General features: G+C 58.3%; 1 protein-coding gene across 32 annotated transcripts in view; it reads right to left on the reverse strand.

Annotated features, from left to right (window-relative positions):
* TSNARE1 (t-SNARE domain containing 1) overlaps positions 1 to 12814 on the reverse strand; it is a 144504-nt gene extending 131690 nt beyond the window's left edge. For 6 of the 32 annotated variants that reach the window (XM_063606949.1, XM_063606950.1, XM_063606947.1 and 3 more), the window contains exon 1: positions 12343 to 12496. Coding sequence is in view for 17 of the 32 variants with exons in the window: in XM_063606945.1 (XP_063463015.1) it covers positions 12604 to 12648 (45 nt within the window). In the remaining 15 variants the exon portion in view is untranslated. Of the gene's footprint in view, positions 1 to 11985; positions 12148 to 12342; positions 12506 to 12603 lie in introns of those variants that run through there. The other 26 variants (XM_063606948.1, XM_063606940.1, XM_055117026.2 and 23 more) reach the window with 17 other exon arrangements.
* Positions 12815 to 19914: the final 7100 nt, after the last annotated feature.

Below are 19914 nucleotides of genomic sequence, written 5' to 3' on the forward strand. Positions count from 1 at the left end.
GTACACTGCAGGGGACTCTATAACAGACGCTGTACACTGCTGGGGACTCTATAGCAGACGCTGTACACTGCGGGGGACTCTATAGCAGACGCTGTACACTGCCGGGGACTCTGTAACAGACGCTGTACACTGCCGGGGACTCTGTAACAGACGCTGTACACTGCCGGGGACTCTGTAACAGACGCTGTACACTGCCGGGGACTCTGTAACAGACGCTGTACACTGCTGGGGACTCTGTAACAGATGCTGTACACTGCCGGGGACTGTGTAACAGACGCTGTACACTGCGGGGGACTCTGTAACAGACGCTGTACACTGCCGGGGACTCTGTAACAGACGCTGTACACTGCGGGGGACTCTGTAACAGACGGTGTACACTGTCGGGGACTCTATAACAGACGCTGTACACTGCCGGGGACTCTGTAACAGACGCTGTACACTGCCGGGGACTCTGTAACAGACGCTGTACACTGCGGGGGACTCTGTAACAGACGGTGTACACTGTCGGGGACTCTATAACAGACGCTGTACACTGCCGGGGACTCTGTAACAGGCGCTGTACACTGCGGGGGACTCTGTAACAGACGCTGTACACTGCCGGGGACTCTATAACAGACGCTGTACACTGCTGGGGACTCTGTAACAGACGCTGTACACTGCGGGGGACTCTGTAACAGACGCTGTACACTGCTGGGGACTCTAACAGACGCTGTACACTGCGGGGGACTCTGTAACAGACGCTGTACACTGCCGGGGACTCTGTAACAGACGCTGTACACTGCTGGGGACTCTAACAGATGCTGTACACTGCGGGGGACTCTGTAACAGACACTGTACAGTGCTGGGAACTCTATAGCAGACGCTGTACACTGCTGGGGACTCTATAACAGACGCTGTACACTGCTGGGGACTTTAAAATAGACACGGTCCCCACTTGCAACATTGCAGGTGACAAGAAGGAAGGAAGAGCTGCAACTCTTCAGCTCTTCAGCAAGCCCAGACCTAGAAACTCCTTGAGCCAGGGCTCTGGCACGCTCTTTGGGGCTCTGCGGTTCCTGGCGCCTCCAAGCTTCTAGTGCCACCACGTTCCCCTCATCCAGACGCGGGTGCTCACAGTGGAAGCCGTGTGCAGTACATCTGGTCCAGCCGCAGCCTTGCATGGAGCCAGCACCTGTGCCAGTACCTGGGGCTGCCCGCCCTGCCGCAGCAGCCGGCATGCCTGGCTGTGCACAGTGGCCAGACTCATGTTCGCTCACCCACACGCCCCTCACTGCTCCATGCCTGGCTCACCCTTGGCATGTGTGGGATCTGGGCTGGTAGCACGAGCTGAGCACAGCCTACTGGGCTGAGTGGGCGGAACAAGCCCAGCGGGTGTAAGCACGACTCAGGCAGAGGCACCTCCAGCCACAGAGGTTTCCAACGGTCTAAGTGACACCCCAGGGATCCTGTGACAACACCTCCTGAAGGCCCTGCCCGAGGCTGTTTTGCAGTTCTTTTTTTTTTTTTTTTTGAGACGGAGTTTTGCTCTTGTTGCCCAAGTTGGAGTGCAATGGTGCGATCTCAGCTTACTGCAACCTCCGTCTCCCAGGTTCAAGTGATTATCCTGCTTCAGCCTCCCGAGTGGCTGGGATTACAGGGGCGCACCACCATGCCCGGCTAATTTTTGCATTTGTAGTACACAGGGTTTCACCATGTCGGCCAGACTGGTCTCAAACTCCTGACTTCAGGTGATCCACCCACCTCAGCCTCCCAAAGTGCTGGGATTACAGGCATGAGCCACCACACCCAGCCAACTTTTTTTTAATAAGTAGAAGGAGTACACTCTAAAATGATGATAAAAAGTATAGTATACACAGAACGGTAACATAGTGTTCATTATCAAGTCTTATGTAGCGTATGTGCTGAACTGTTAGATGACGGGCAGTGTAGCAGGTCTGCTTGCACCAGCTCTCCACACACACGGGAGTGATGCCCTGCACTACATCGTGACCATCAGGACATCACCAGGTGACAGGAATTTTTCGGCGCCAGTATAATCTTACAGGTCCACCCTCGTCTATGCCATCCATCATCGACCAAAACGTCCTTATGCTTCACGTGACTGTGTGAGAAACTCACAAGAGGCCGGGCATGGTGGCTCACACCTGTAATCCCAGCACTTCAGGAGGCCGAGACGGGCGGATCACCTGAGGTCGGGAGTTTGAGTTTGAGACCACCCGGGCCAACATGGCGAAACCCCGTCTCTACTAAAAATACAAAATTAGCCGGGCATGGTGACACATGCCTGTAATCCCAGCTACTAAAGAGGCTGAGGCAGGAGAATTGCTTGAACCTGCGAGGTGGAGGTTGCGGTGAGCCGAGATTGCACCACTGCACTCCAGCCTGAGCGAAACTCCGTCTCAAAAAGAGAAAAAGAAAGAAAGAAACTCACAAGAGTGGCTGCTGTGGAGATGACGGCTGGGCCGGCCAGGGATAGGGACACTTTCTACTGGATGCTTCCTGCCATGTTTTAATTGTCAAACTACCTATTCAAAATAGTAAAGTAAAAGGTCATTAGAATAACCTGTGGGCCATCCACACCGTGGAACAGGCCTCTCAGCAACAGGAAGAAACCACTCCTGGCCCCTGCAGCAGCCCTGAGAACCATCCGGGGAATGATGGCGAATAGAAAAAGCCAATCCCCGGCCACACACTGCAAGATTCCATTTCTACGACTCGCTTCAACTGACGACATTACGGAGATGGAGAGCAGACTGGTGGCTCCCAGGAGTTAAGGAAGGGTTCATGGCAGAAGCAAGGTAGGCTTCGCTGAAACGGGCACCGACACAGGGCTCCTCTGAGTGATGACGGAAACCTCTGGCATGGCGGCCGCGTCGGCCAATCCGCTGGCTGTGCTCCTGTCCTCGTTCTGCACAAAGCTACCACGGGGAAAACTGGGTGAAGAGTGCACAGGATCTGTGTATTATTTCTCACAACTGTATGTGAATTTACAATGGTTACAATAGTTTAATTTACAAAAAGATCCTGAGATGCCAAACACCACGCCCGAAGGTGCTGAGAGAGCAGAGGCCACATTCTCCCTGGTCTGACTCCCCCGAGCACCTGCCCCGTCCACTCCACCACCTCCTGGAGCAGAGGCCTAGAGGGAGGCGAAGCGTCACACAGCCCACCCTCTCCCACTGCAGATAGGGAAGCCCAGGAGGAAAATCGAGGGAAAGCCTGGGCAGCAAAGGTGGCCGGTTCACAGCACAAGCTGCCTGGCTACGTGCTGGTGTGGCATCGCTCGTGCTGCTCAACCGAGACTTCCAGTTCTCCTCTCTCGGGGAGTGTGGGGTACTTCCTGGCCTCTCGTGGTTGCAGCTGTGTGGTTCCTCCTGGCCAATGAACTGTGAGTCCCCAATGAACACACACCTTTGTTGCTTCAGGCTACTAAAACCTGAGGGATGTTCATTACGAAAGCAAAACCATACAGGTTACATTCTCCACCCGTCCAATCACAGCTCTGCCCACGCTGGCTGCCCGTCTTCACTCCTTGCTGGGCTGGGAGGCCCTCCTGCCCTGGCTAAGGCAGAAGCCTGCAGGCTGCCCGTGGGCCCCACGCTTATGCCTGCGGCCTCCAGTGGCCTCCATACCCTCTCACACCGGTTAAGGTGTCAAGATAACAGCTTTGGGGGCAGATACGCAGAAAGACGGGAGGTGCTCTGCCCATCGGACCACCCTGCCAGACTGAAGGAACCAGGGTGTGGGCACCCCACAGCAGCAGGGCGGGTGGACCGGACAGCTCGGACCTCTTACTCCCCATCTGTAAACTGGGGAGTGAAAGCAGTTCTAGAACTATTCTTAGCTACAGAATCTTTTCTCCAAACACAACCGTACTCAGAAAACACCAAGTGAAACAGATCACATCAGAGCTGCTCTGGGTGAAGGGAGGGACGATGATGGCAGCAGATCTAAGACTAGAACCTCCGGGGTTCCAAGGCACAAATCGACTCACCTGGACGTGCCCCACAGTCCTGGGCCCATTTCCCGTGGCGCAGTGTGGGAATGACAGGCCACAGTTTCTACGGCCAGACCCCACGGGATTCCTCCCACAGCTCTGCTCTGTGCTTGCTTCATGGTCTTGGGAAACTACATCACCTCTCGGGTTGGACAGAAAACAACTCCCACCTCCCTGCTCCAACCAGGGGCAGCAGGGCCACCATGCCATTGAGCTCTGAGCTGTGGGATGGTCCGCAGGGTCACCGCAGCACTCCTCACACCCCAGCTGCCAGCGTGCCTGTCCACGTCCCTGTGTGCCCTGCCAAGTCTCCTCGGCTGGCAGCATCCCAGGCTGTGCCTGCGCCCTGGGGACAGTGAGGTGCGCTAAGGGTGCAGGGCCCTAGAAGCCAAGTCTCCATAAGGAGAGATGCAAGCAGGGGACCCGGTCTCCCTTCCGTAAGTTAGGGTGATGGTGTCACCTTGGAGGCTGCTCTGGGAATTCAGGACCTGCCCGCCTGCAGGAAGCATCGCTGTTCCTGTCCCTCACCACTTCCTGCTCCTGGCAGGGAAGGGGGGCGGCCCTGTGCATCAAAGGCTGAGCGGCCTAAAGGTGAGGCTCAGCTCCTCCCATGGTTATCTTGTGCCCACTGTGGGCATTTTCCTGTGCTGGGACCACAGAGACAGAAAAGACAAGGTCCTGGCCCTGGAGGAGGAAAGCTAATGACTGCAATGCAACAAGGCCCAAGCCACACAGAGCCACTTCCCAAAATCTGCAGCCCTCTCTCTACCTTGCCCTCCCCGGGAGGCACCAGGCCCTCAGGATGAGGGGATGGGGCTGACTCCTGATGGCGTCCCCCAGCGAAGACTTCGACAGCCCAGGAGGTCACCAGTCGGGGCCACTCCAGGCAGAGGGGCGGCCCCAGCAAAGACACCGGGGGCAGGCTGCAGGCAGCCTGCGAAGTCAGCGCAGCAGGTTTCCCAGGGGCTGGAAAGCCCAGGGAGCACCGCAAATGCCAAGTGACAGTGAGGCTGGAGCTGCCAGGAAGATCTGTCGCCAGGGGGCGGCACCGCCGGATCTACCCCTCAGCAAGATGCAGAATTAAGGGGCCCAGGCTGGAGGCTGTGACCGGCGAAAACGCCCAGGTACCAGGAAGCAGCAGAAGCAACGGTTCTCCCCACTCGCAATTCCGCCTCCTGCGCCCACTCCCAGCACACCACGCTCATCAGCACCTTCCCACAAGTGAGCAGCAGCGGGAAGGAGGTCAGACTCCCAGCAAGGAATCCAGCTCCTCATTAGCACCGAGGGTAGCCAGCCCAGGAAGGAGGCTGCTGTGTTGTGTTGCTTCTTTCTAATGTTGGGAGAGACTGATTCTGGGCTCTGGTTTAAAAACATGTCCCCTTCCAAATACTTGGCTAGAATGGATCATGGGTCCAGACGGAGGGCAGCCAAGGTGGCCCGCTCTGTCCAGGGCAGATGCCTGTGGCTCTCTTTGTCCGTGGCTCTGTCCAGGGCAGACGCCTGTGGCTCTCTTTGTCCGTGGCTCTCTGACAGGACCCTTGATGACCCATGCCCTCAGAACACTGGCCCTCATCTTCCCCAGACCACGCCACACTCAACTCCTTCACCATCACCCCTCCAATGCCCAGCTTCCCATTGGTACAGGTTCAGTGTGCACCCCTCAGATGACACCCAGGGTCAGGCTCAGGCGATAAACACAAACACACACACACACACACACGCACACACCCGCGCACCTGGCCCCAAAGCCCTGGAAACGCTTGACTCAACTAGGCACCATCCACAGGCAACCACAGCCTCTGGGGGCTCACACCACCCCGACCTCCTAGCCTCAAGCCTTATGGGAACAAGAATCTTGAGCTCCGCCCACCTCCCCTCTCCATCAGAAATCTCAACCTCCATACCTGGATTCCTTCAAGCCTGTGGACCCCTGCCACACTCTGCTCTGGAACATCATCTCAAGATGGAAGGGAGGAGCAGGATTAGGTCTTTATTAGTGCAGTAATTGCCGTTATTAATAACATCCTCTAACTCAACAGGGAATTTTTGTTTGTAAAGCTGCTTCCAGCCTGGTCCCCCTGGAGAGCAGCAGAGCAGGATCGCCAGGTGGGCAGGGCAGCAGAACGGTGAGCAGTGCCTCTGATTTCTGCCTCTGATCAGAATCCTGGTGAGAACACCAGGGCTCAAGTCATGGCTGGGCATTTACCACCCCCGTGACTTCAGGTAAGTTTCCCAAGGCTGGGAAGTTTCCTGATCTGAGGAGCAGGAAGAGCCTAGCAGGTGCCTGACAGATGCCCTGTGGTCAAAAGCAGGAGGTGTTATTATAATCAGAATCCAAGACAGCCTGATGCTCAGTCCTACTGTGCGAGCTGGCCGTGCCATGGCTGACCAGGTAGAGCAAGCTCTCTGATGCGTGTGGCAGTGGCGAGGCAGCCCAAGGGTCTCACAGGAGACAGGCAGCTCCACCTGCCCTGGGGCTGCACTCCCTGACCTTCCACAGCCCCTCTGTGCACCTTGGGAATTCTTCCCTACACCCCTCAGGTGATGTCCCCCAAGACGCCCGGAGATTCCAAGTCTCTGGGACAGACACAATGCTGCCCACCTCCCAGGAGGCTGCAGGATCAGACTAATGACATGGAAAGGCAGGGCTCCTGGAGGGGCCAAGTGACATGGCCAGGGTCCCACGGCTAAGATGCGGCAATGCTGTGTCCCTACCTGGATGCTACGTAAGTCAGGGCTGGGTTGTAGCCCTCCCCGCGGGGCAAATCAGAGGGAGAAAACGAGGCAATCTTCCACTGTGGAAGAAAACAACAGTTGATCTGGCCACAGCACTGGGCCAGAGGCTCCCAGGCCAGCGTGAGTGCCTGGCTCTGCTCACTCGCTTCCATGCTGGGGAGGGCTCGAGCCTGCAGCCTGAAGCCCAGGGTTGCCAGGATAATGAGCAGCAGCTGCTGCCAGTCCACTCAGCTGCGTGGCTAGCCCACCAATCCATCCAGGGGGCCCACAGCGCAGCCACCACAAGGCACCCAGCACACAGTGCCAAGGCATGGGGCCTGGCCCCTGCAGGCTCCAGACACAGGCCCTAGGTGTGGCACTGCTCCACCCAGCCCTGTCTCCAGACCTCTTCAGCAAACCTCAGCCTGGGCCCCGGGTTCCCTGCTCAGCACCAACAGCCATCAGAAAAGCCCAGGCCTCACCCTGCCTCCCAAGACCCTCACAGGCTGACCCGAGTCAGACCTGCCTACTAGGAGTCCAGCACTGCTGTGCCTTCCCTTGGGCCTCCTGCTGCCTGGAGTAGCTGCCTCTCCTGCCCTCCCCAGCTAAGGCCACTCAGCTCTCCAGACACAGCTCAGGCCTCACCAGCATCCAGGATTCTTCCCAGGTATCTACCCAGCCCTGCCCAAAACGCACCCCCAAACCCTCCCAAAGCGCACCCCCAGCCCTGTCCAAAACACACCCCTAGCCCTGCCCAAAACATGTCCCCAGCCCTGCCCAAAACACACCCCCAGCCCTGCCCAAAACACACCCCCAGCCCTGCCCAAAACACACCCCTAGCCCTGCCCAAAACATGCCCCTAGCCCTACCCAAAACACACCTCCAGCCCCAAAATATGCCCCCAAACCCTCCCAAAGCACATCCCCAGCCCTGCCAAAGCACACCCCCAGCAGAGTCAGCTCCCCTCTCCACCTCCTCACTCCACCGCCTCGACCTTGCTCTGTAAGGTGCCCTCTCCACTTCCTCACTCCACTGCCTCGACCTTGCTCTGTAAGGTGCACAGCAGTGTCCGGAGCAAGGCCAGGACAGCCTGATCCTGCTTGCCACTGTGTCCATCCCAAGACTCATGCCAGGCATGGCCTTAGCATAGTCTCACAGAACATTACGCATCTCAGACAGCAGCCCTGATGGCAGGGGCAGGAGCTGGGGACTTGCCAATGACCCTGTCCAGGCAGGCACACCCAGCAGACTGTTCTGCTTGCCTGCAGTGGCCCCCAAGTGGGTTCACATCCTAACAGGACCTACCCAAGGACAAAAAAGGAAGGGCCCTGTGCAGCACAGTCTGGATTTGAAGCCCACACGGAGCCATCTTCACCCCCATCCCGGACTCAGCAAGCCGCAAGTTGACGAGAGAATCTCATAGCCTGGATAAGGCCAGGCAGGACAGCCACAGCTGGCTTCTGAGGACAGCCCTGGATGGCAAGCAGGACACCCCGAAGCAAGGCCCCTGCAGGAGACACCGCCCAACTGGGCTCCGTAGGTGAGGACACCCCGCCCATAAGGCATCTTCAGAAACCTATTCAAGGCACCTGGCTTGTCATTGTTGGTAGTGCCCTTCTTCTCTGCCAGGGAACTCAGACCAAGAAAACTCTTCCTATGGAAGCTTCCAGATGGCTCCACCGTGCAGCACTAACAGGAAGGATAGTGGAATAAAAACAGCACAGGCTCAAGATCAGCTGTGAAACAACCCCTCACGTCTTCAGCAAATCCCCATCAGGCATTCACTGGGCCCCAGGCCCTGGGCCACAGGTGGATGGACGTTCAGAGACGCACAGCTCCCCGCGGGTGGGGTGGCAGACAGGGAGGTGTGGAAAGGTACAGAGTCCACCACTGGCACTGGGGACCGTGGGGGCAGGAGGAATGATGATCTTCCCCAGCTGCCTCAATGCACCCAAGAGGGAGAGGATGAGGATGCCCTCAGTACAGAGAGCAGAGCCAAACATAAGCATCCACACTGAACAACTGACTGTCACCTCTGGAGAGACAGCGCCGGCCATGCGCTCTCCAACTCTCTCGCTCACTCCTTCTTGCCTTTAGTCTTTTGGTCACCACTGCTCCACACACAGATGCCGCAAATGTTTAGACAGGGCTGAGCATCCCAGCAGAAAGCAGAGGAATCTGAGAGGAGGGCTGCTCAGGAGTCCGCTACTATGGACGACACACAAATCAGACTTTAAAGAACACAATGAATGACAGCTGGACTGGGCCACAAGGTCAAAATCTACTTGTAGCAAGTAACACCATCCAAACAAACCCAGTAGCCACAGAAACGCCCGTGTGCATTAAAACAAAAAGCCTGGAGCCAGACGCCGTGACTCACGCTGGGAATCCCAGCACTCCGGGAGGCTGAGGCCAGAGGATGGCTTAAGGCCAGGAGTTCAAGACCAGCCTGGGCAACTGGGCAACACAGTGAGACACGCCTATCTCAAAAAAAAAAAAGAGGTGGCTGGGCACGGTGGCTCACACCTGGGATTACAGTGTGTGGCTCAGGCAGGTTGATCACCTGAAGGTCAGGAGTTTGAGTCCAGCCTGGCCAAAAAAAAGAAGTGGCTGGGCACAGTGGCTCACGCCTGTAATCCCAGCACTTTGGGAGGCTGAGGCAGGTTGATCACCTAAAGGTCAGTAGTTTGAGTCCAGCCTAGCCAACATGGTGAAACCCCGTCTCTATTTAAAATACAAAACATTAGCCAGGCGTGGTGGCAGGCCCCTGTAATCCCAGCTACTCGGAAGGCTGAGGCAGGAAAATCACTTGAACCCAGGAGGCAGAGGTTGCAGTGAACCAAGATTGCACCAACGCCCTCCAGCCTGGGCAACAAGAGGGAAGCTTCTCAAAAAAAATTAAAAGGGCCAGGCACGGTGGCTCATGCCTGTAATCCCAGCACTTTGGGAGGCCGAGGTGGGTGGATCACAAGGTCAAGAAATCGAGACCATCCTGGCCAACATGATGAAACCCCGTCTCTACTAAAAATACAAAAAATTAGCCAGGTGTGGTGGCAGGCACCTGTAGTCCCAGCTACTTGGGAGGCTGAGGCAGGAGAATCACTTGAACCCGGGAGGTGGAGGTTGCAGCGAGCCGAGATTGCGCCACTGCACTCCAGCTTGGCGACAGAGTGAGACTCCGTGTCAAAAAATAAAAATAAGAAGAAGATAGCCTAACCCCTAGCCAACTGTTCTTATGGCCAAACACCACTCAGAGGGATAAAACGGCCAACAACCTCAGAAGAAATGTGTCTGTCTGGGCTGAAAAAATGACGTCCTAGAACCCGACAGTTGAGGGACTCACGGCAAGATCACCATTCTGTGTCTCAGTCTCTCCATCTGGGAAATGGGGACAACAGACCCTCCTCCCAGGGTGACTGTGAGAGTAAACTGAGTAATGAACACAGTTCGCTGGTCACCTGGCACCAGGAGGTGCTGTGACTAGTATCATTAGTGTCACCACCTGCAGACACTCACCACCCCTTTTCAGGACCGTGGAAGGATGCACCCACGCCGTGTCGCGAATGGCTTGGTACAGCCATGGTCGAGGCGTGTTTGTCTTTCCTCCCCACCTGGAAGGTGACTCCCCAACTCCGCCCACCTGGAAGGTGACTCCCTGATTCTGTCTCAAGCTCCAGCATCGTGACCTAGCTGTACTTCTCACCACGTTCTCCTCAAAGTCTTACGTGTCCAGTTTATTTATTCATCAAAACCTGCTAGGTGCTTATCCTACTCTCGGTGCTGGGTGGGGTGCTCAGGACACAAGGGTGACACAGCAGAGGTCTATGCCACAGAGGCTCCCAGGCACACAGGAGAGACAAACACGGGAGTGCCAGGGCATTCCAAGCAGAAGGCTCTGCATCGACAGGCACACCAGTGAGAAAAGCCACAGACTATGCAGGAAAAATGACTGCACTGTCAGGGACATAAAGCAGGGACTGAAGATGTGGCAGGAGCTGCTGGCAGGAGCCAAACCCAGGACCTCGCTCTGCAGGCCATGAGGAGCTGTGGAAGAGACTTAGGGACACCTGGCTGCCCATGAGCCCCTAGACTGAGTGCCTAGGTCTAGGCTCTTGACCCAGCATCTGCAGAAGGCCAGACTCAGGGGAAGTGTCCAGGGAAGGTTCCTGGATAGAGTCAGAGCAGCCAGAGGCTGCCAGATGTTCATGGGGCCAGGCCAGCAGAGGAGGAGAGAAACAGAGGTGACCCAGCCAAAACTCAACCTCCTCCAGGAAGTCTTCTTGGATTTGCCAGCCTCCCACAGCCACCTGCATTCACGGCCTGTGCTGCTGTGTCCAAACATTTGTTCTACCAGATTTCTGCTGAGGTCCTGTGATGTATGGGGTCGAACCGTATGAAAGCAGCGGTTCAGTCGGGGGAAGCACTTCAGTACTAACAAACTTCAGCTTTCTTTCAACTCAATACTGTGTCCACACTGGGGGTATCCTAAGCAACAATCCCCACCCCTGTCTCACAGACACTAAAGATAAAACAGAAAACAAGCAGATGAGTGACAATGACAAACAAGAAATACTGTAGGGAGAGTGGTCAGAAAGGTGAGCTCAGACATGCCGGAAGCGGAGCTTCCCCCAAGCCAGGAGCGAGCCAGGAACTAAAAGAAGAGGCAAGTGTGCAGCAGAGGAAAGAAAGGGCGCCAGGTGTGGCTGGAAAGGCACCTGGCAGGATGAGGAGCGGAGAAGCACGGGCGGAGCAGCACGCGCGAGGCCCATTTTGAGCCGCACCACACCGCTCACAGAACTTCCTGTGATAAGCAGTGTTCCCTACCCGCGCTGCCCCACACAGCCGCCACCAGACACGTGTGGCTACTGAGTGTCTGACATGTGACCACTGGCACGGAGGACCTGAATCCTTCACGTTAAGGTCAATGTAAACAGCCACACATGCCTAGGGGCTACCACACTGGACATGGCAGAGCTTCCAGAGCAGGAGGAGTGCGCCATGAGGCAACAAACACGAGGTCCCTGGAGAGTTTCTGCGGGGACAGCACAGATCAACATCACCTGAAAGTCCCTGGTGGGGATGTCGCAGGCCCCAGTACCCAGGAAGCACCTTCTTATAACTTGGAGAAGGGACAGAAAGGCGTGGAGAGGCAAGCACACAGGAACGGGGTCCCCAGCTCAGGCTCGAAAGCGGGCTCCGCTCATTGAGCGGCAGGGCACCAACCCTTGCACCCAGCAAGTAGGCGCTGGGGCGCTCCCCGGGACGGCACTGACCTCCAGGCGCAGGCACCGGCTGCCCGGCCCAGAGCCCACCGACCTGGGGTCTGAACAGCGCGCGAGGACCCGCCGAGGGGCTCATGTGCCCGCGGTCCGGTCCCCGAAATGCGGCGCTCTCGCGGGGCTGCGGCTCAGGGTCCCTGGCGCCCCTGGGGTCCACCCCCGGCACGGTCCCGCCCCCTCCCCTCCCCACCGGCGCGGCCCCGCCCCCCGTCCGGCCTCCCGCAAGCCCCACACCACGCCACGCCGCGGCCCCCGCCGAGCTCCGGGCCCCGCGCTGGTCCCCGGCCGCCTCGCCCTCGCCGCCCCACGCCCGGCCCCGGCCAGGCCCCAGCCCCACCGCCGCCGCCTCACCTGGGCCTCGGTGGCTCGCGGACCGCTCCGGGCGCTCACGGCGGGCGAGGCGGGCGGGGCGGGCACCCAAACATCACGTGACGGCCCCTCCCGCCGCCGGCGTGCGCGCCCCCTCCCGCACCAGCCAATGGCCGCCGGTCCCGGACGCGCGCGGGGACTACCCGCCCCAGAGGCCCCGGCGCGGAGCCGGAAGCGGCGCGGACGGCGGTCGGCTGGGCCAAGAGGCCTCTGCGGGTGCGCGCGCGAGTCGGCTGTCCTCACCTGCATGGTGGTGGGCCTCCGTTTCCCCGTTTCCCCGTTTTGCATATGGGGATGACGGCGAAGGTGGAGGTCACGTGGAGGGCGGCGGCCCGGCGCTGAGGCGCTTCGGGAGCGGGCTCCGCCCAGCCCAGGCCGAGCCCGGACCTCACACGGGCCAAAGCTGGAGCTTCTGCGGGGCTGCGCAGGCGGCGCGTCTCGGCCAGGGCAGGGCCGGGCACCTGCGCGTCTCGGGCTGCGGGGACGGGCGTTGGGCCCCAGGTCAGGCTGCACGGGCTCCGCGTGGGGCCGTGCTCGGCCGGGGGCTGGCAGGCCCCGCGGGGACTCCGGACGCCCAGTGTCACCAACGAGGAAACTGAGTCTCAAGACATCTGAGGGACCTTTGCCCGAGGTCGCAGCCCCTCCCTGGAGGAGCTGAAGCGCAGAGTAGGGACCCCCTTGCGGAGACCCTCCTGGGACCTCCTTCCGCAGGGGCCTGGGGCGCCTCCCTTTCCCTGCTCTGCCTGCGGGCACTGAGCTCCCGAGAGACTCCAGCCCCTCGCTCTCCCGGTGACCTGCTGGAGAAGACACCTGGGAGGAACCTGCGGACAATGGGTGTGTGTCCTTGGGCCGCCAGGGTCACCTTTCAGCCTGTTTCCCCAGAGGTGAACCAAGAGTCACACCCAAGGCAGGAGAGCAAGAGTGATGAGTCCGCTGCACCTTCTCCGGCCAGCGGAGGTTCTCCCGCCGCCCTCACTCTGTGATGCTTGCTGTCCTTGCGAGGCCCACCCCAAAGCCCTGCGGGCAGCCCTGGGCTCCCGCGGACAGCCTTGCTGAGCTCCTGGGAAGGAGGCGTGCCCTCCCCTTCCCCCACCGCCCCGCTGGCTGGGGTTCTCTGCAGCCCAGGACTGTGCACGTGTGCGCACAAGGGTTCTGTGAACATGAACACAAAAGTGTGCTCGTGGACACTGCGTGGTACTGTGTGCACACAGCGCACGTCTGTGAGCTGAGGGAGTGTTCCTGGACACCAGGTGCAAGTGCACAAGTGTGTGCCCAGGCGCGAACATGGGAACGGTAGTATATGGCACAAATGTGTGTGCACACATGGGTGGGAGGGAAGAGGGGCACATGCCCACCAGCATTCCTGGGCTGGTGCTCAGGCCGGCCTGTCCTGGGCCCACCCACGCTCCTTGCCTTGGTGTATTTGAGTCTCCCCTGGGCTCCCAGGAGGCAGTAGTGTGTGCCTGTCTTGCAGCCTCGCCATGATTTGAACAGGGCTTCACTCTTCGGCTAGGACAGCTAGAGTGCAGGGAAGCCGGCTCCTAACCAGGGAGGATGCCCATGACTGCTGACCCCCCAGCTTCCACTGGAAGGGGAAGGTTCGCCAGGACCAATGCCTGTCTGAGAGCTGGCAGTCTGGACTGAGGATGCCGGGTGCCTGGCACGGTGCCCACCTCCCCTTCCGTGGCTGGCGCTGTCTGTCTGGCCGCCACCTCACTCAGCCTCCTCTGACAGCTCCGTGTTCAGGTGTGCAAAGGAGGGGAAAGTGAAGCCCTTTCCTCCCAGGGCAGACCTCCTCCAGGAGCCGCTTTCTTGACCATACGAGGCGTATATGGGGCTGTTTCTGTGCCTGGACACTGCAGGGGGAATGGTCTAGCGTGGGTAGGAACCACCAGAGGAGGGGCTCCGTACCTGTTGGCTCCTCCGAAATCTGGGATGAGCCCGCCTGAGTGCCCCACAGCAAGTCAGGGAAGGTAAACCTCTCCGTGGAAGAGCCAGGAGCCCACTCCCTCAGGCTGAGCCGATGGGGAGGGGGAGGAGGATGCTAAGGGGTCCTCAGGAAGGGATGAGGGAAATAGCCAATAGCTGCCTGGGCCTAGGGCCGGGGCTCCCCTCCCTTCCCTCATCTCTGCCTGGGCCTAGGGCCGGGGCTCCCCTCCCTTCCCTCATCTCTGCCTGGGCCTAGGGCCGGGGCTCCCCTCCCTTCCCTCATCTCTGCCTGGGCCTAGGGCCGGGGCTCCCCTCCCTTCCCTCATCTCTGCCTGGGCCTAGGGCCGGGGCTCCCCTCCCTTCCCTCATCTCTGCCCCTCCCTGGAAGAGGTCATCACATGACCTCGGGCAGCTCTGGGCTCCCTCCTTCCTCCAGAGAAGCAGGACTCCCTGGGAAGAGCTCGGGTCCCACCCCTTGGCCAACCAGCGAGACCAACAGGGTGAATAAGTGGGATTGGCCCCAGGACGCTGAGTTCTGTTACCTAAGGGGGTGGGGGTTGCCTGGTCCTCAGCTGGCACCCCCCAAATTGGATATACCATTCCAGGTCCCAGAGGGAATGTGGGCAACAAGGTTAGGGGGTGGTTCCAAGGCCTTCAGAAGGAACGTTGAGGCAGCACCCACTAAAGCCAACCTCAGAAATGCTCCCTCTCTGAATAATAGCCTGGACTTCTCAGGGTTTAAGCTGAATTTCCAGGTCAGTGTCAACCTATGGCTTTGTCGTGAGATTCCCCACCCTCCCACCCTTCCTCTCTACCCTCTGCTGCCTGGCTTCAATGTCGCCTGCTCAGGAGACCATCCCTTGCTCCCCTGCAGCCCCTGCCTGGACAGGAGAAGGCCTTTGCACCTCCTGCTCTGCTCCCAGCACAGCTTCTGCTCCAGCAAAGCCCACGGGCAATCAGTCCTTGATTCCTGCACCCACCAACCCCGCCGAGCTGCCCTCACTGTTACCCAGGCCTCCTTTGTCCCTTAGCAACAGACCCCCGGTTTTGTTCAAGGCATCAATGTACCCAGCCTCACCAGCAGCTGGGCCAGCTGTGACACTGTTTGCCCAGGGGATGACTGCAGGAGGCACAATTGAGCCTCCTGGTCCTTTGGAAGGGGCAGCTGTGGCCACCCACCTCACTGACAGTCTTCCTTTCTCCTGGCTCCAGCCTGAAGTGTGGGCACGGCATCCCGAGGACAGCAGCCATGTGGCCAGCAAGGGGCAGGGTCCCAAGCTGAGGATGTGAGCAGCTGCCTTGGTGCCCCAATGGCACCGTCAGACTCATCACCATGGGAAGAACAAGCCCCTGCTCCCTTTATGGGGCTGCCTCATTGGATTTCGTCAGGTTTTCTGTAACTCAAGCCAGTGCCACTTCCATTGTAGCTGATTTGGGCTCCTAAGCTCACGGGAGTGGGACATCGTTCTATTAGCTGCATCCTGCCCCTCAACAATGATGGCTCCTTGCGGGCAGGCCCCAAGGGCGCATCATGGCCCCACACACAGCGAGTGCCCCACACCTGGAACAGCCTGGAGGAGCTTGTAAGGCATGAGGGCACGGGAGCCACACTCCCAGGTACCTATTTTCCACATGTCCCCATGCAGCCCAGGCTTCCAGCCACATCTTAAAAAATAAAAAGATGAGGAGGAGAAGAAACTTTGGTCCTAACACCAGACTAAGCCCTGTCTTGCTGTGTGATGCTCAGCCTGAGGCACACCTTCTCTAGGCTTGTTCACCAAAGCTGCAATGCAGGGGCAGAGCAGTCATGAGGCCTGCCCAAGAGTGAGGTTGGTAAAGGGTTGGGCAGAACCAAGGGCATGGGATGTGTGGGAGGGTGGCGGTCCATTCCCTTGTCACCCACGCAGAGGCAATGTCATGAGTGGACACGTGGGAGTCTCTGGGAAGGGCCTGACACAGCCCCAGCACAGGACAGGGGTCTGACCATTCAAGACTCAGTCTGCGTCATCAGAGACCAGGCTCTTAGAAACCAACTCCATCCTGATGCGCATAACAGCCTCCCAAGGTGTTTAACACGGAGCAGGAGTGACAAAAAGAAAAATGAAGTAAAAGAATAGAAAATCCATCAACAAGCATGTGGAGTGCTGTTCTTGCTAATGCATCATCCAGGAAAGGACACTTGCCACCCTTCCTGGGAATGCTTCCCACTCCCCAGCCCCCTCCTGGCATCCCTGAGCCTGAGATCAGCAGGTGGGGACATGGGGACAGGAGGAGTCTCCGCCCTGCAAGGGTGCAGTCCCCCCAGATTCCACAGCCACCGCTAGGCCTGCTGCTGGGCACAGCTGCCCTTTTCTTTCTGCCACAGTTCATCTCATTGGCAAAGCCTGTCTCCTCTTTCACTCATTCAACAAGCTTTACTTCCACGCCGGGCAACATGCTAGGATCTGGGGATAGCGTCCAGTTTGATTTGGTTGCTGATGACAGAACAACCCAAATAACAGTGGCTTAACGATTGATGGTTGCTTTTAATGTGATATTTTTATGTCCAGGTAGGCAGTAGGACTGGAAAGGTGGCCTCACAATCATCAGGACCCCAGGCCCCCTTAGTCTGGTTGCCCCATCAATACCCAAATAGGCCTTTTGCCTCACGGTACCAGACAGCTGTTGAAGCTCCAGCCATCATGTCTGCTTTCAGCCAGCAGGGAGGAAACATTGGCATACTCTTTCCAACCTTGCAACCCGTGCTTTTACGGATGCTGCCTGGATTTTGCACACCCCACCTCTGCTTACAGCCCCCCTTGGCCACAGCTGGGTCTCGGGTACTTCAAGCTGCAGAGGAGGCTAGGACATGTCTCCACCCCAGGGGCTGTGTTCTCAGCTAAGAGCTGGACTCTTGCACTGAGTAAAAAGGGAAGGTTGGGGTTACCTGGCAGTCTCTGCATCAGGACACAGCCCTGTGCACCACCTGGCAGGCAGGCCAATGTCGACAACCTGCAAATCACACGCGTGTGTGCTGGGAACCTGTGCTGAGGCCCTGCAGGAGCGATCGGGGCGTGGGGGCACCCGGGGGGATGGGGATCAGGGAAAGCCCATCAATGAGGAGACAAAAATGGGCAAGTCTTGAGGGGTAGCATTTCTGGGGGGCGAGCTGTGAGTACCATGGCGAGAGAGGAGCCAGCAGCGTCCACGTCCCACTCTCCTCTGTGGACACATCCTGACCCCTTCAGCTGCTTGGGGTCGGGAGGGTTCAGAAGGCCCGTCTCCTGGCTCCTCCTCATTCCACAGGTGAGAAACCTGGTAGGGGAGGGACACGTACAGGGTCCCAGACCAGCACCGGGCCACTCTGGGCCCAGCCCATGTCACCTCACCCCAGGCTTGGTCTCTGCCTCCTCGTCATGGCACCTCCCCTCTCCACACATTCAGCCTGTAACAGCCATGAAGTCATAGCCCTGTGGAGTAACCAGTGAGCCGAGGGGACTTTATTTTGTTCTGCTTCCATTTTTTTTTTTTTTTTAGACACAGGGCCTTGCTGTGTTGCCCAGCTGGAGTGCGGAGGTGCAATCAGCTCACTGTAGCCCTGACCTCCCAGGCTCAAGCAATCCTCTCATCTCATCCTCCCTAGTAGCTGGGACTACAGCTCATTTTTTTTGTATTTTGTGTTTTTTTATTTGAGATAGGGTTTCGCCATGTTGCCCAGGCTGTTCTCAAACTCCTGGACTCAAGCGATTCACCTGGCTCAGCTTTCCAAAGTGCTGGGATTATAGGCATGAGCCACTGCACCCAGCCTCTGAAGGGACTTTGAAAATGCTATCATTCACCACTTCTTTTACAGTCAACAGCACACGTTTTGGTTCTGAATGTGCGGTTCTTGTGTGTCCGCTGTTTGGATTTAGACCTGGTACCCAAATGAGACCAGGACACTTCACACTGGGCAGTGAGCATCCTAGACATGCACACTGGGCAGTGAGCATCCTAGACGTGCACGCTGGCACCTGGCTTCTTGGTGGACACCTTAGAAACCATCAGGAGCCACTGGTGAGTGGGGCTGAGGGCATGTACCCACGTGTGAGTGCCCGCGATGAGAGGCATAAGCATGAACACGATGGTGACTGTGGCAGCAGCTGCTCCCTGAATGCTCCCCTATTCTCCCCCTGATGCAGCCACACTTCCGACCCCTCTTGTCATCTAAGGCCCATGTGGCTGGCCCCGTGCGGGAGTGGGTGCAGCACGCCCTGCCATCCTTCCCTGTACATCTGCCTGTGGCCAGGAGGCAGGGCTGCCCAGCAGCCGCGGAGCCACAAGAGGGAAGGAACAGGTCCCAAGGCTCTCGTTCTTGTCCTGGGGGTCACTGAGTTGAGTGGACAAGGGTTGAGTGAAAAGAGAAGGAGAGAGGCGAAGGGGCCGCCTGCTGCAGGCCCTCAGCCTCCCCTTCCTGCATTCTAGACGTCCACCTGGAGCGCTTGAGGAAGGGGCATCGTGTCCCAGGAGAGAGGCCTCATCCCATTGCGGAGAGGGGGATGAATGGGGAGCTTGTGCATGGATGAGGAAGACGAGCAAATGACAGGGGGATCGTTTGAGTGTCAGGGAGGGAGAAGGCGGCCACCTCTGCCACCTCGAGTGGGCAGCCCTGGGCCTGTGGAGGAACAAGACATGCCCTCATCCCCCAGGCTGGGGGCAGAAAGAGCAGAAGACTGCGCCCTGACCTTTGGGTTCCCCTGGGGGAGACCTAGTGAGCGCTCAGGGCAGGGCCGAGGGCAAGCGCTCTCCCTCCTGGCCCTGCCTCTGCAGCTCTTCAAGGAGCTGAGCCAAGCCGTCCCTCGAGGGGCAGCGGCTGAAGAAGCCCCATGCTGGGACGCATTTCACTGACACAGCCCACCTGTTATCCTATGAGCTGCTCTGCAAAGGCACGTATTATTCTCTCGGTAATGAGGGTCGGTTTAGGGACAGACGCACTTCATCTCCCTCCTCCCTGCTCTGCGCTCCCTCCAGCTGAGCCACCAGAAGCTCCAGCCTCCCAGCCAACCCCTGGGGCCCTTTCAGCCTGGAGGCAGGGAGTGTGGTTTGACCCCTGGCTCCACCGTGTGCCTGCTGGGTGGCCCAGCGCATCAGCCTCCTCATCGGTGCTGTGCACACCAAAAAGTTCCCAGCTCCGTGGAGCCAACCTGAGGCTTAAGTGAGTCGATGCAAGAGAAACCTGGAACAGTGCTGAGCACAGGGCCTGGCCCTCTGGAAGCCCTGGAACATGCGAGCTCATGCGTTGTGTGTGGGTGAGCATTTGCCATTGACATCTTGCATGGATGCCAAGCACCAAAGCATGGGAGCTAAGGAACACAGCATGATGCCCTCAGGGTATCTCGGAAGTTGAAGAGGTGGCAGACAAGCCAAAGGGGTCACCGCTGGACCATGAGACTGCTGTTAGAAGGTGATATGAGGAAACACTACGTTCTGTCCGGGATGTTGGAGAGGTTTCCCAGAGAAGGAGCATTTGGGCTGGGTGTTGAAGGATGAGTAGGAGTTTGCCAGGCAGGAGCAATGTGGCTCTAACATGGCTGCTGGAGAAGGTTGCCACATCCACCTCCTGCATCACTTTCTGCCCCAACTCCTATTCCAGACATGGCATGTAGG

Source organism: Pan paniscus, chromosome 7, assembly GCF_029289425.2.
Source record: "Pan paniscus chromosome 7, NHGRI_mPanPan1-v2.0_pri, whole genome shotgun sequence".
In the NCBI taxonomy this organism is placed as follows: Eukaryota; Metazoa; Chordata; class Mammalia; order Primates; family Hominidae; genus Pan; species Pan paniscus.